Here is a 13,777-nt window from a genome sequence, read left to right as displayed (position 1 = left end):
CTTTAATCCTCCTTAATCAACCCTTCTGCTTCCTCATTCACTTTAATCCACCCTAAGCCACTATAATCGTCCTTAATTCACCGTAATCCACATTAATCTACCTTAGTCCACCCTATTCCTCCTTAATCCACCCTTATCCTCCTTCATTCACTTTAATTCACTTTAGCCCGCCATAATCCTCCTTAATGCACCTTAATCCTTCTTAATCCACCCTCATCCTGCTTCATGCACTTTAATCCACCCTAATCCACTATAATCATCCTTAATGCACCTCAACGCACCTTCATCCACCCTAATCCACCTTCATTGAGCTTATTCCAACCTTGTCCTCCTTTATGCACCTTAATCCACTTTCATCAACTTTAATCCACCTTTAATCCACTCCTTAATACACCCGAATTCATCTTAATCCAATCACTAATCGATCATTACTTTGCCAATCATTAATCATCTCCTATGCGCGGCTGCACATGCTTTGGTTCGCTTCCCGCCTTCCTTCGGTCACGTGATATTTTCTGTAGCTCACAACGGGACCTTGAAAAGAGGTCTAAGGCTTTCGCTTAATAAGCCACACACAAAGGGATGTGTCACAAGCAGTACTAGATCAGACGCACGAAGTAAAGCATCTGATCATGTGGCAGAAAAATTGTCTGGAGTATAGAACTCGCCCCAAAGCTCCCTTTACATCGGTATACCCCGTTGATACGGCTTTAAGAAAAAAAAAACCGACCTTCTCATAAACGTTGCCTCCAGCATAATCGATGTTGTAATTAGCACTTCTCAAAACTTTCAACCCCAGTGGGGCGCGCAACTGGCCCAAAATAACACGCCTCCATAGAATTCTGCGGCCCGTCCGCGGGAGCCCAGGAGGAAAAGCGCGCCGTGCGCAGCCGGCGGGCGAGGAGAATCGAGGAGGAAAGCGCCGTGAGGAGGAAAGTGTCGCTACTTTCAAATTGTCAAGGGGCTTTAGCTACGGCAATCCACTACTCCGGTAACTCGGTTTTTCGTAAACAATAACAGTAAGACGTTTATTGGTATACAGAAGCTCCGGAATGTGATACAGCAACGTATTCGCTTCTTTGTCCACGTATACATCGAATAGGGTGATCAGCTTCTCTTGACCAGAGCACGCCCTTCTGTGTGTCATTACTGATAATAGAGAGTTTTAGAATAGGGGTCCCAATAGTTTGGGGCCCCAAAGAGCTTTGCGGGTGTTAGCGTTGGGGCACGCAGGAGTGAAGAGCTTTAGAATAGGGCTTTGCGTATGTGGATAGCGTCTTGCGCTGACAGCGCCACTACGGCGTCAAAGAAAAGATATTAGAAATAAATAAAATATAGCATTTTATGATAGGAATAGTAATTTTAACTTTCGTGTATTCGCGTTTAATTACAATTTAGAGGTTATTCTGTGAGCAGCAAACAATTAGTTGCGCTTAGTTTTGAGCACACCAACTTTACATGCCTTCACCAGCCAAGCTTAGCCGTGTTGGGCCTACGAGCCATAAAATCCACAATCGAATTCGGAATAAGCGGCGTCTAAATCAATCTTCATAACACACGCTATAGTTGAGAGAAAGCGATAACCGTAGTCACTTCTCCTAGCTTGCGAACTTCACGCGTTACCACGAATCGAACCCAGTTTAGTGCTAGGTTAGAGCCGTCACTTCGATGGGTGCCGCCATGTTTGTTTACGCAAAGCTTTAGGGGTTGCTATTTGGGCTCCCGCTAAATCGGTGAAATAGCGTTCTCAACGCAAAACCCAAACGCAATTTGCGTCTCGCGCATGCGCCATGGCTTCGACGCTATTTCTTTAGGGCTCCAAAATGTTTGCGGCCCCTATTCTAAAACTCTCTAATTACAGCGCCCCGTCTAGCGTAACGCAGATCAAAGCCGAACTATCGTTGCAGTCGTTCAGTACATGCCGTGATATTGCATTGCTGTCATTATTCCCATAAGTTCATTCACTCTGACGGATTATCCCTACAATGCTTGAAACATCACGTCTTTACATCGCGCAGATTACACAATAATTTCAGCTCTTCCGCGTATATGGAGCGACACAAGCATTTAAACTACTGCCTCGCGCTATCGTCTCGGGAACAGCTTTCCGTATAGCATTGCTTCGCTCAAAAATCATGATGCCTTTTTCAGTAATTTGCTCAAACATTTCTCTCGACACTGTGCGTAGGGTTGAGTTAGTAGAGGGGCACTTATAAATCCCATTACGTTTACGTTTTCAATGCATTGTCACACGTTATGCCATGTGTTTTTTTATTAACATTACGCTGTGTGTAACATCTCAGCGCAAAGTATCTTGCTACTTTTATGTAATACTCTTGCTGTTCTTTTGCCATCCTTATCTGTTCATTCCTTTTTCTTTTTTTCTCTTTGTTTTGGACATCTTTCTGTACATATGTAAATTTCATCGTTTTGTGCCAACGTTTCAACCCCTTTACGCATCGATATCTTTTTACCGATTGTATCTTGTGATAAACTGTACCATATATGCCTCCTCAGGCTATGCCTCTTCGTAGGCATGTGAGGTCTTTCTAAATAAATAAATAAATAAATAAATAAATAAATAAATAAATAAATAAAAGAGGCTCATTCCAACGATCACTATAGTGTACTTGACTATGGTGAAAGCAGGGAATAAAACAGCTCTTTAATCTGTGTTCCACGAATCACATCTTTCTCCTCGTGGTGTGCGTTATTATGAAAGCGATGAGCACTGCCGAACCAATTTTCTAAGTACTGAAGACTTTGGTATACGCAGTGGCGGATTGGCTGCTTCCCGGGTGTGCTCTCTCACTGCGATTCATGTGTTCAGAAACGTTAGCTGAAGCACAGTGCGTGTCATACGCATTCTCTCGATTCGTTGAAGCAGTGAAATATAATCTTCGCCATGTTTGCGCATTACCGTCCAAGAATGAAAATGTTCGACTTTTTGCCATTATACTTCTGAAAGGCAGGTGACCGCGAACCGCTTCCATCTATGCGAGCCAACTTTTTTTTTTCACTTTCTATGTACGGAAAAAAGAATTATTTCGTTGCTCTGGCTACATTAGTGAGTACGGCGTTTTGCACGCGGGCGTACGAGACTTTTGCCGTGGCGACCCAGTTTTATGGGTACTAGATGCGACAAGGTGAGCTAAGGGACTAAATGGCTGCCGCTCATTTCTACTACTTGCGCTAAGTACTTCACAGATACATGGGACCTGTGGGAAAACGAGTTCAGGCAGAGTGAACTAAAATTTACCCGATTGTGGACAATGAACGTATTTGTACGGCGCTAAGACGGCAAGAGAAAGAGAAGCACAAAGTGCACGTGAAAGTGCTCAAAGCTTTTGTGTTTGTGCGTAAGCTTAAATAGAAGAGGCTGATGGGTTAGTCGGAACGGCATCATGAACACTGCAGAGCAAAGAGCACACACACACACGGCGACAGAAAACGCCGTGGGCCTTTCTTTTTTTCTGTCGTCGTGTGTGGGCTGCAGAAGTGCTACAATGTATACTTGGCGGATAAGCGATGTGTCTTATCTCTTTCACCCTCATGTACTTCCTCTTACCTCATTTTTAGCTTTCTGTCTTAGTCGCCCGACACAAAAACATGTATTGTCGAAAATAAAGCAAGCGTCCAGTTCCCTTCTCGCTCAATCCCTTTGTCAAGCGTTCCTTGTCAATGTGAAGTACACTTAGCGCAAGTAACAGAAATAACATACAAGCAGACCCACATTATCCTATACTGCGCTTGATAAGTTGTAACACGGTCGCAAGGAATTCCGAGGCGTCGACTGTACGGCGTCGTTCATTTGGCTCCGGAAAATGAGTGAGTCGATCTTACTCGAGCTACAAGCCAACTCGAGCAAAACTTTCGCACAGGGCCCATCGTGCTCGTCGGTGGCGGCTTCGGTGCCATCATCGGCGGTGCGCTGGTGAGCCGCTGGAACCTGGACTACGGGGGCATCATGCGGCTCTGCATGTACAACTGCTGCTTTTCGTGGTTGGGAGTGCTCATCTTCACGTTCAACTGCCCGCAGAACATTTACGCCACGCCGGATGGATACATCGGCGAAGTGTGAGTTCGCAAGCGCGCAAACACGACCGGCCACCTTGAGGAGCGACCGAAATCCACGCGTCTGTTCGACACGTGTGTGCAGGAAGATCGTTGGATGTGCACTGCGGAAACTTGCTGCAATATAGCATGGCCTCCGAGATTCGCGCGCGCCGGCTGGTTTCCCATTCTTTACAATAGGTGGTGTTCACACCCCATCGACGGCTGCCACCTTGTAAGAGAAACCAATCTCAAAGGCGATGCTTTTGCTGGCTGTATGCACTGGAAGTGGCTTTCAGAGCCAGAAACACGTCATGGCCACCACGTTTTAGACGTGCACCACCTATTATTGCGAACGCGTAGCTGTTAATGCGCCGTGGTGTTCGATTGGCCGTCGAGGTTATCCGTCGCCGTCGTCGTCACGCCGGGGTCGTAATAGGCGATGTTCAAAACATTGAAACCGCGACGTATTTGAGGACGCAGCAAATGATTCGGTGCTTCCAGTGCACAAATGCATGTCATTCTAGACTCACTACCCTTACTCAGAGAGAGCCGGCGATGGGGTTGCGATTAGGACGCCAGATATTGTGACGTGGTTTGCTGCATCTCGGAATGAACGACTCAATAACGCCAAGTGTTTCTGGGTCTCTGCCTTGTTTACGTTACACTGTCGTGCGTGGCGCACTGAAGAATGGCGAAGGAGACAATGTGAATGGCCGATAACTGCTGGAGCAGGGGAACGATGTGGTTTTGCGACTCTGTTGTAAAGTTCCTTGACAAGGCGCTACAGCCCAAAGCGTTCTAATGCGCACTAAGGCGCGAATTAGTAGAAATACCGTTGTTGCGGCCCAGCCTTCCTTAAGCGCTTGCGGTTTTCGTACGCAGCGCTTGCCTTGGGTGTGAGCATACTCATATATTATTGTTTTTCCGAAAACTTCCCAAAGTTATTGGCTACTGATTTTTTTTTCAAGACATGATTCTGTAATATCGCAGTACTTTTCCCAGAAATTCTGCTTCATGCCCTTTTTAATTGCTACGGAAAGCGTCGCACTTCAGCTAAGATTTCAATATGCCAGGCTTGTATACGGTACAGAAAAATGTAACCGATCACAATTATAATGACTTCTTTCAAACATGTGGTTGATTGCAGTTACCAATTATTGCGCCACGAAGGTAACTGGACAATTAGTAAAAGGTAATCTTACTTTAACGGTACTTTACTCCCTGCATTTATTAACACTGCACAAATAAAGTAGCTAGAACGAGCTGACCGGGCTCTTTCAATGTGTTTGTATTTTTTGATTGTTTATCTTAACTATGAAGTGCTTTTCAAAATTTTCTTTGGTCATTTTCGCTAGTTTTCTTGTGAAGCCATCTGCAGCGACACTGAAAGATCTCTCGACGTACGCGCTGCATAGAAGGACTGTGTTGTAACTGACCAACACATTGCGCCCAAGATTGTGGTTACTCCATGCCACGATGCTCTGGTTTGGGACATCTATGAAGTACTGAGCTTCATTGTTGTTGCTGGGGCTAGAGGAAGGCGCTTCCTGCAGGGCCAGTGAAGAAATGAGAAATCGTCCATAGGTGATTCCCTGGCATTAACATAGCAAGTGACCATCGGTGTCGAGCCATAAAGGCACCGTTTATGTTTGTAGGCACACATCTGGTGGAGCTCTTCCTGGCGTTCTTCACTCATTAGTAATTTAGGCTTAAACCACGAACGCTAACGGACGGCAGCAAACGTTTACGTTCCTTGAAAGTGTGGCCAAATCTGTAATGTTTTTTTTTAAATATATAGCTGCATATTACTCAGCCCTAAATAAACTGCTCGTGTATTACAATTGCAAAAATAGCTCTATACAAATCACGTATATATCAGACAGATAGAAACATACGCGTTTAACGGCAAAGAACTTCTATCTATATTAGAGAACTCAATAGATGCATTAAGTGAAGAATAATAATTAAGAAGCTTCTCTTACCACTGCCTAGGAAGGGCGCCTAAAGGCGTTTGCAAGAGAGCGAGAGATAGAGAGAAAGAGAGAAAAATGATAAGACAGAAGCTTAGAGGTTGGACTTTTGAGAGAGGTGTGCAAATATGCAAGCCTGCATATTGAGGAGATCGACGCATAGCTGTTGGACACTGTTTGTGGGAAGGAGGTAAGCCAGGTACGTGCTTTAATCCCTTTGGACACTATAGTTGCCGCGAAATTAAAGTGCTCAAAGCTGCGTCGCCTGTTATATAGCTTGTTTAGTGAAAAATGTAACTTGTTACTCAAAAACGTAAATTGGATTACAGCGAGCGTTACTGAGTAAACAAAGTAATCGTTAAATTAAAAAAAAGGATGTCATTCAACACAGGTAACTAATTACGTGCAATTTGTTACGTACAAGTCTGGCCATAACGCAATTGTTGGTCGTCACCCTATAGAGTAAATAAAACTAACTTGCGCATTATACTTAATGACGCCAACGATCTTCAATTCCACCCGAGGCATTTGCGTGGAGGCGAGTGGAGTGAGTTTTGCTGCGTCGCTGTGCCGGTCATGCGGATGACATTCGTCCCTCGCACTCACCAATAATTTCTACAGTAGCGGGTGGACAGATCACCAGCGCGGTCGCTCTTTCGGAAGCAATATAGCCAGTGCACATAAAGCAGGAAATCTGAATACTATGCATAGTAAGCTTGTAAGAATGACGTTTAGCCATTGCCAGACGTTTAGCAAGCAACCAACCCATCGCTTTGCCGGGGTTTGGTTGCTGAAGTTGGCAATGCCTTGGACAGCCGTAGCTATTCCAGCTGCCACACATTATTACCAGTAGGCTTCATTTAAGCCCAAACCCCATGAGAGCGATCTTGTGCGCAACGGCGACGAGCGATGGCATTGAGCGACTAAATAGCCGTCGCTTGAACAGATCGCTCGTTCTTGTCGCTCGATCACTCGGTTCTGGAAATCTAGAATTGGTCGCTGGTCGCCCGGAAGTGATATGAGCGACTAGCCAATAACGGGAACCAGACACCGGTTGTACAGTCGTGAGAAAAAGTATACGGACCACAGGGTCGCCGAAAAAAGAGAATTTCTTCGTGATTGACACGCATTAACGGAAACTGACGAGGGCAATAGGTAATGCCAAGTTTGGACTGCAATCTTCACTTTCAAGTTGCATCCACAACAGACACGGGAGAAAATAAGTTTTATCGTGAAATCCCTGGTCTGTACACTTTTGCTCACGGGTGTACATCAGTCAAGTACTACCGATTGCCGCACGGAATAAGCAAACGACTAAATTTTGATATCTGTAAGCATAAGAACCGATTGCAACACCTCAGATAATTTTTTATGCTGCTCTTTACAGTAAAAACCATTAACTTAAATTATTGAAGCACGTGTCACGCCAGTTTCGGCGCTTATTTGCTGCCTTCATACCGGCAACACCCGGAAGACGTCGCTCAAAGTCGTCGCCCGCGTGGTGCACGGCTTGTAGGCGACGAGCGAATGCGCCAGCCATCTCCACTGCGTCGCTTGTCGTTGTCGCGTGCGAGATCGCTTGCATGGGGTTTATACTTTACAGGTCAAGTTGTTACCATATCTGCAATGATGTCGAGAAATAAGACTCCAATGAATTAAATTATATTTTGGGGGTTTCAAACGCTAATACCACGATCTAATTATGAGTCACGCCATAGTGAGGGACTCCGGATTAATTTTGAACACCTGGGGTTCTTTAACATGCGCTCAATGCACGGGACAAGGACGATTTTGCCTTTCGTCCCCATCGAAATGCGGACGCCGCGGTCGGGATTTGATGACGCGTTCTCGTGCTTATCACGAGAACGCGTCATATTACGAGAACGCCACAGCCGCTAAGCCAGCACGACGGGTGACGACTGCACACTGGCGCCTGAAGTGAATCGCATGTTTGCAGGGGGACCTCGAAGTTCAACTTCCAGTGCAGCGCCGACTGCAACTGCACGTCCGGCTTGCTGAACCCGATCTGCGGCGCTGACCACGTGGTCTACCTGTCTCCTTGCCTGGCGGGCTGCCACAGGGAGCTCCAAGTGAAGAATCTCAAGGCGAGCAGGCTTCACCTTCAGTCGAGCCCGCTGTTAGGCACGAGTATAACCACAGAGATCGAGCTTGCGACTGTGTCCAACAGGCTGGAAGCAGGGACAAAGAAGCATGAAGTGGACGAGAACAGTGTTTCTTCTTTCTCTCAAAGCGAAGCTTTCTTTGCAAACCCCTGCGCCACTCTTGCTGACTGCCGCCTGCTGCTGCTGTCTCGCCGAATAGGTCATACTCGGATGGATGGATGCTATAAGCGTCCCCTTTTGAACGGGGTGGTGTGTTTCGCCACCAAGCACCTGTTATTATATTGCCTAATGGCCTACCTATGTTAAAGAAGAGAGAGAAAAAAAAGAGAACACGACAAATTCCCATAGCCAAACTTTCTGAACACCTATTGCGAACTTTGTTATTGCACGCCTGCACTGTTTGCCGTTTCCCTACTTTGCTCCCACCAATCTTCCAATCGCCTCTTACTAATCTCTACCGTGGACATGTTTACTTTCCCCCTGCTCTCACTGAACCCAAGGGCTTCAAGGAGGCCAGATGTGCCTAAACCGACCGCTGAGTAGATAACCCTTAATGGACATCGGTTATCTTCCCTCCGCATTACATGTCCTGCCCATGCCCATTTCTTTCTCTTGATTTCAACTAAGGTGTCATTAACTCGCGTTTGTTCCGTCACCCAATCTGCTCTTTTTTTTGTTCCTTAATGTTACAGCCATCATTTTTCCCATATCTCCTTGCGTCGTCATCAATTTAAGTGGAACCCTTTTCGTAAGCCTCCAGGTTCCTGCCCTGTAGGTGAGTACTGGAAAGACACAGCTGTTATACGCTTTTCACTTGAGAGATAATGACAACCTCCTGTTCATGATCTGAGAATGCCTGCCAAACGCACCTCAGCCCATTCTTATTCTTCTGATTATTTCAGTCTCATGATCCGGATCCGCGGTCACTACCTGCCCTAAGTAGATATATTCCCTTACCCCTTCCAGTGCCTCGCTACCTGTCGTAAACTGCTGTTCTCTTCCGAGACTGTTAAACATTACTTTAGTTTTCTGTACATTAATTTTTAGGTCCACCCTACTTCTCCAGCTCAGTGAGCATGCATTGAAATTGGTCCCCTGAGTTACTAAGCAAGGCAATGTCATCAGCGAATCGCAAGTTACTAAGGTTTTCTCCATGAACTCTTATCCCCACTTCTTCCCAATCCAGGTCTCTGAATACCGCCTGTACACGCTGTGAACAGCATTGGAGAGATCGTATCTCCCTGCCTGACGCCCTTCTTTATTGGGATTTTGTTGCTTTCTTTATGGAGGACTACGGTGGCTGTGGAGCCGCTATAGACATCTTTCAGTATTTTTACATTCTTCACATTCTAATAAAACATGCTCCATTGTTTCCCTAGCTTTGCCGCAGCAAGCAGATGCTTCTTGCTTTCCACATACCCTGGAGCACCTCGTACCTACTGTTTCCCTATATATAGCACTCTGTGTTTCATTATGGCAGCATTTCTCTTCCCCTTTATTGGTATTGTATTTTCCCGTGTTTTCATATATATATTGTCTTGGTTTATCCATATACCAAGGTATTTATATTCTTATACGCGAGGTATTTCCTGGCCCAATATTGTCACTGTCTGCTCACTGTTTTCATTGAATATCATAACATTCGATTTTTAACGCTAAATTTCAGACCTCTCGCCTTCCTTTCCCCAAATATCAGCCGGACGTTGCATATCACTTAGCTGTTTAGCCAGCAACACAATGTCGGAACACATCATTTTTGCCGGAGGCAGAAATGCAGCACAAGGATGTTCCAAGCAGGAGCAGGCAGCAGATGGATGTTCCACATCCGTCACCAAGGTTTGTGAGTGGTAGTGCTGGCTAACACTCCCACGGTTAGTTCTAGAGGTAACACATAAATACCCCAGAAAGTGGATGGGAAGACGGCGCCGCGGTAGCTCAATTGGTTGAGCATCGCACGCGTAATGCGAAGACGTGGGATCGCTCCCCACCTTCGGTAAGTTGTTTTTCCACCCACTTTCAGTTCCATTAATTTTTATATTTTTTTATTTCAATTAGTAAGTACAAGTAATTACCCCTGCGTTGTCCTTGGTGCCTTTGTTTTTTGGCTTGGTCTGATATGACACCATTGGGTGTGTATCATGCGGCCGCTGGGTGTGCTCCACTGGGTATGAGCCCCGGCAGATCATCGGTACCTGCCCCGCTCATCAACGAAACTTTTTTGACGTCAACTTGGGTCACTGCAAGTAAGACAACAACATCACACCTATACGGTGACGTTCACGTAATGCGATTTTTCTTGCAAATGAGGGTGGGCGTCAAAGTTGTGCGATTTTTTTTACGAGTCTGAAAAGGCGCGTTATTGCCAAATATGACCTTCAACATCGCGTTTGCGATCTTTCAGCGCTTTGCATGGGAGATGTTCAGCTAAAAGGCTTTCGCTGCTACCGAAGTGGTACACGAAGACTGATACGGTTTTCTCGTTGATCATACAATGACGAGGTATTTGTCAGAAGACAACAGATGTTGCTAGAGTGACTGCGGTGCTTATGAGCCATAACATGTAGCCTTGCACGTTTGCGTTCGTGCACCCAAAAATAAATATGTTATGAGAATTGCTTTTGCTTGGTATTTCGGCAACGCAAAACAGATAAAGACGACTGAACATATCAGATCATCGTAGGTGGCGGCAGCGCCTGCCGAGTCCGGCCAACAACTGCTAGGCGGTGTTGGTCCGGCCCGGCCGTCACATGCCCTTGCATTCGTGGCGCCGCCGCATGAAGGCGCCACCTGTACAAACTCATGCTGCTCCTAGGGCCTATAACGCTGGTTGCGTTCAAAGGTGCATTGCACTGCACAGATACTCGTTGGGGGCATCCTTGTGCGAGATTAGAAGGTGCGCGTAAACCCTGCCTCGCGAGCTTCGCTTCTACATCAATTCCAACAGGGCGCGTTGGATCTGCTGCAATTTTTATCCGATTCCACACTGCCGGCTGTACTCGTAGCAGCATCTAACATCCTGTGTAATCACTTCCTTTTGTACAAGTAAGACTATTGTGAACACAAAGACGGAGGTTTGAAATGATCATTTGTCGAAAGAGGAAGGTCACTGGAGACAACGTTGTCTCCTTCAGAGCAGCGCGCTGCCCTGGCGACAGCAAGCCCACTTGTCGAAGCGTTGGCTCCAGTGCCATGCTTTGTCCCACTATTATAGATTACTCCGTTCTGCAAGGTGTATTGACATTGAGGGCATATTAAACCACCAAATGAATCATTAAAGAAATACGTGAACCATCTACACCAGGTTAATGATCTTATTGCGGGAGTGGTTGCCGTCGTCCTCTTGACACCGCAGAAGACTCGCTGTCTCTACGCTATAGGACGAGTGTCACTATTCTCCTTCTAGCGAATCAGTACGCACTTCTTGTTCGCTTGCAGATGTACAGCGCCTGCACGTGCATCAACAGCACGCTCAGCGAAGTGCCGGGCGTGAGCGCCGACCAGCTTCTCCTGGAGGCCGTGCAGGCGACCCGTTCGCGCTGCCCGACCGCGTGCGGTCTGCTCTTCCCGTTCCTGGCAGGCATCTTCCTCGCGCTCAGCGCGTCCTTCCTCAACGCGGCTCCGTCAACCGCGGCGTCCATCAGGTGCGCAGGCGTATCCTTGTACAGACCCAGTCTAATTGAACCTAAGCCTAGCGTGACCAAAATCGATTCTGCCTAATCTATAAACTGTAAGCCTACCTAATGGAACCTTCTACTGGTCGTTGCGCACCAGTGCTCCTGCAGCGCAACAGTGGTCGTGCAGTGAAACATTCGGGTTGCGTCAATATCGCTTTCGCAGTCTGCATGTTAAAGCGAAGCCTTATTTAGCTACGCGTCCACACCAGACTGGAGAGCGGCGCGATGTGTAGAGGAAAACACGCAACTTTGATGAAACCGTTCGCACCTTGAACAAAAAAAAAACATCAACAAAACAAGAAAATACATTGCGTGCAAGAACTTCCTTTGTACCCGCCATGGTTGCTCAGTGGCTATGGTGTTGGGCTGCTGAGCACGAGGTCGCGGGATCGAATCACGGCGGCCACATTTCGATGGCGGCGGAATGCGAAAACACCCGTGTACTTCGATTTAGGTGCACGTTAAAGAACTCCAGGTGATCAAAATTTTCGCAGTCCTCCACTACAGCGTCCCTCATAATCAGAAAGTGGTTTTGGCGCGTAAAACCCCATAATTTAATTTCAACTTACGTTTTTCATTGCCATTGAAAAAAGTTACAGGCACTGCGATGCATGGCCACGCAACAAACGTATGTCACCAACCTTTTCTGACAGAAAAAAAAAACAGGAAGGTGACGGCTGATTTACGCTTGAGATGCATACAGGCGACCTGAACTCCGCCTGCGTTATCCGGTCACCAAACCACGAAATATGATCTTCCATGCATACATGCATTGGTAAATGTTTCCCGTAGCTGAGTACAACGTGTCATGTCGAGCTAGTTAAGAGAGCCATGGCTACGTCCTTAAATACTCCTTCGATTGCAAATCGGACCTTTTCCCTTTAATGTGGACATAAACATCTGAACGTCCGGGTGAGTCGAATGATATCCCTGTGAATATGTGAGTCAGCCATACTAAATCGATGCATATCAAATACCTAGCGGCGATTCCAGCAAGATGACGTCCTCCTTCAGCTCCTGAAATGTATGGTTTGAACTTTGTTCAGCTAAACAAGTATGAAACTTGCGTGCGCTTACCTAAGGACAGTCATGTCTGCATGGCACTTCTGCTGATTCCAAGCTTAAGAGACCTTCGTGTGTTTATTTAGTGTGCGGCCTGGAAACCCGTGTGCAAAAAAAAAAAATCTCGCTGGCTTTATGCCAATTACGTACAAAACAGACAAGCGGCCAAGTTGCACTTACGGATGATGCATTCTTTGCATTAACATACGCAGGTGTGTGAAGCCCGCTCAGCGGTCGCTGGCGCTCGGCGTCAGGCAGATCATCGGACGCCTTGTGGGTGAGTACGACCGGAGCTGTGCAAGCACTTATTCTGGCCATCTTCTGTGGTTGAATTGTCGCTGCAATTATCTTAATTGACCAGAGTAGTGACCTGTAAATACCGGGAAAAGATTTTTGAGGATTGCACAAAAAGACGCGGGAACTTGAACAATCTGGCATTTCAATATACATACCAGGGAAAGGCCGACATTCACGGAGAAACATTGTCTGTCTTGTTCTTCTTTCCTGCCTGTTGACGTGACCGGAACTCCGTAATAAAACAAGTATGCGTTAAGCGCAGGCGTAGAGTATATGAACAACACGTGGTTGTTGCGTGGCACTGGCGGTGCAAGCTCCGAAACTGAACTACCATAAATGGTGTACCTGATCGGTCAAGCTGCGGTGGTAGGTACTGAAGCGTTCGACGAAGAAAAATCATGGTCCAGACTTAATTCAATGTACGCTAAGCTATGTAGAATTCGTTTAAACTGGGTAGCTTCTGAGTAAAAGCTGGCTTACAACGCGCGCTTATTTCTAAGCGGCCGGTAGACCATCGGCACGCGCACTTTTGTAGGCGTTGCCGCATTACAAAATGCGTATTCCGGAAGGACCAGCGACGCATAATGCCCCGCCT

General features: G+C 46.5%; 1 protein-coding gene across 1 annotated transcript in view; it reads left to right on the top strand.

Annotated features, from left to right (window-relative positions):
* The window catches only part of LOC142578354 (solute carrier organic anion transporter family member 4C1-like), an 84,510-nt gene that overhangs the window by 70,121 nt on the left and 612 nt on the right, over positions 1-13,777 (top strand). Inside the window, exons 10-13 of the mRNA XM_075687751.1 lie at positions 3,882-4,077; positions 7,984-8,131; positions 11,585-11,790; positions 13,098-13,162. Coding sequence (XP_075543866.1) covers positions 3,882-4,077; positions 7,984-8,131; positions 11,585-11,790; positions 13,098-13,162 — 615 coding nt within the window. The remainder of the gene's footprint in view (positions 1-3,881; positions 4,078-7,983; positions 8,132-11,584; positions 11,791-13,097; positions 13,163-13,777) is intronic.

This window comes from Dermacentor variabilis, chromosome 4 (assembly GCF_050947875.1).
Source record: "Dermacentor variabilis isolate Ectoservices chromosome 4, ASM5094787v1, whole genome shotgun sequence".
NCBI lineage: Eukaryota > Metazoa > Arthropoda > Arachnida > Ixodida > Ixodidae > Dermacentor > Dermacentor variabilis.
This window is presented reverse-complemented; position numbering and strand designations above follow the sequence as displayed.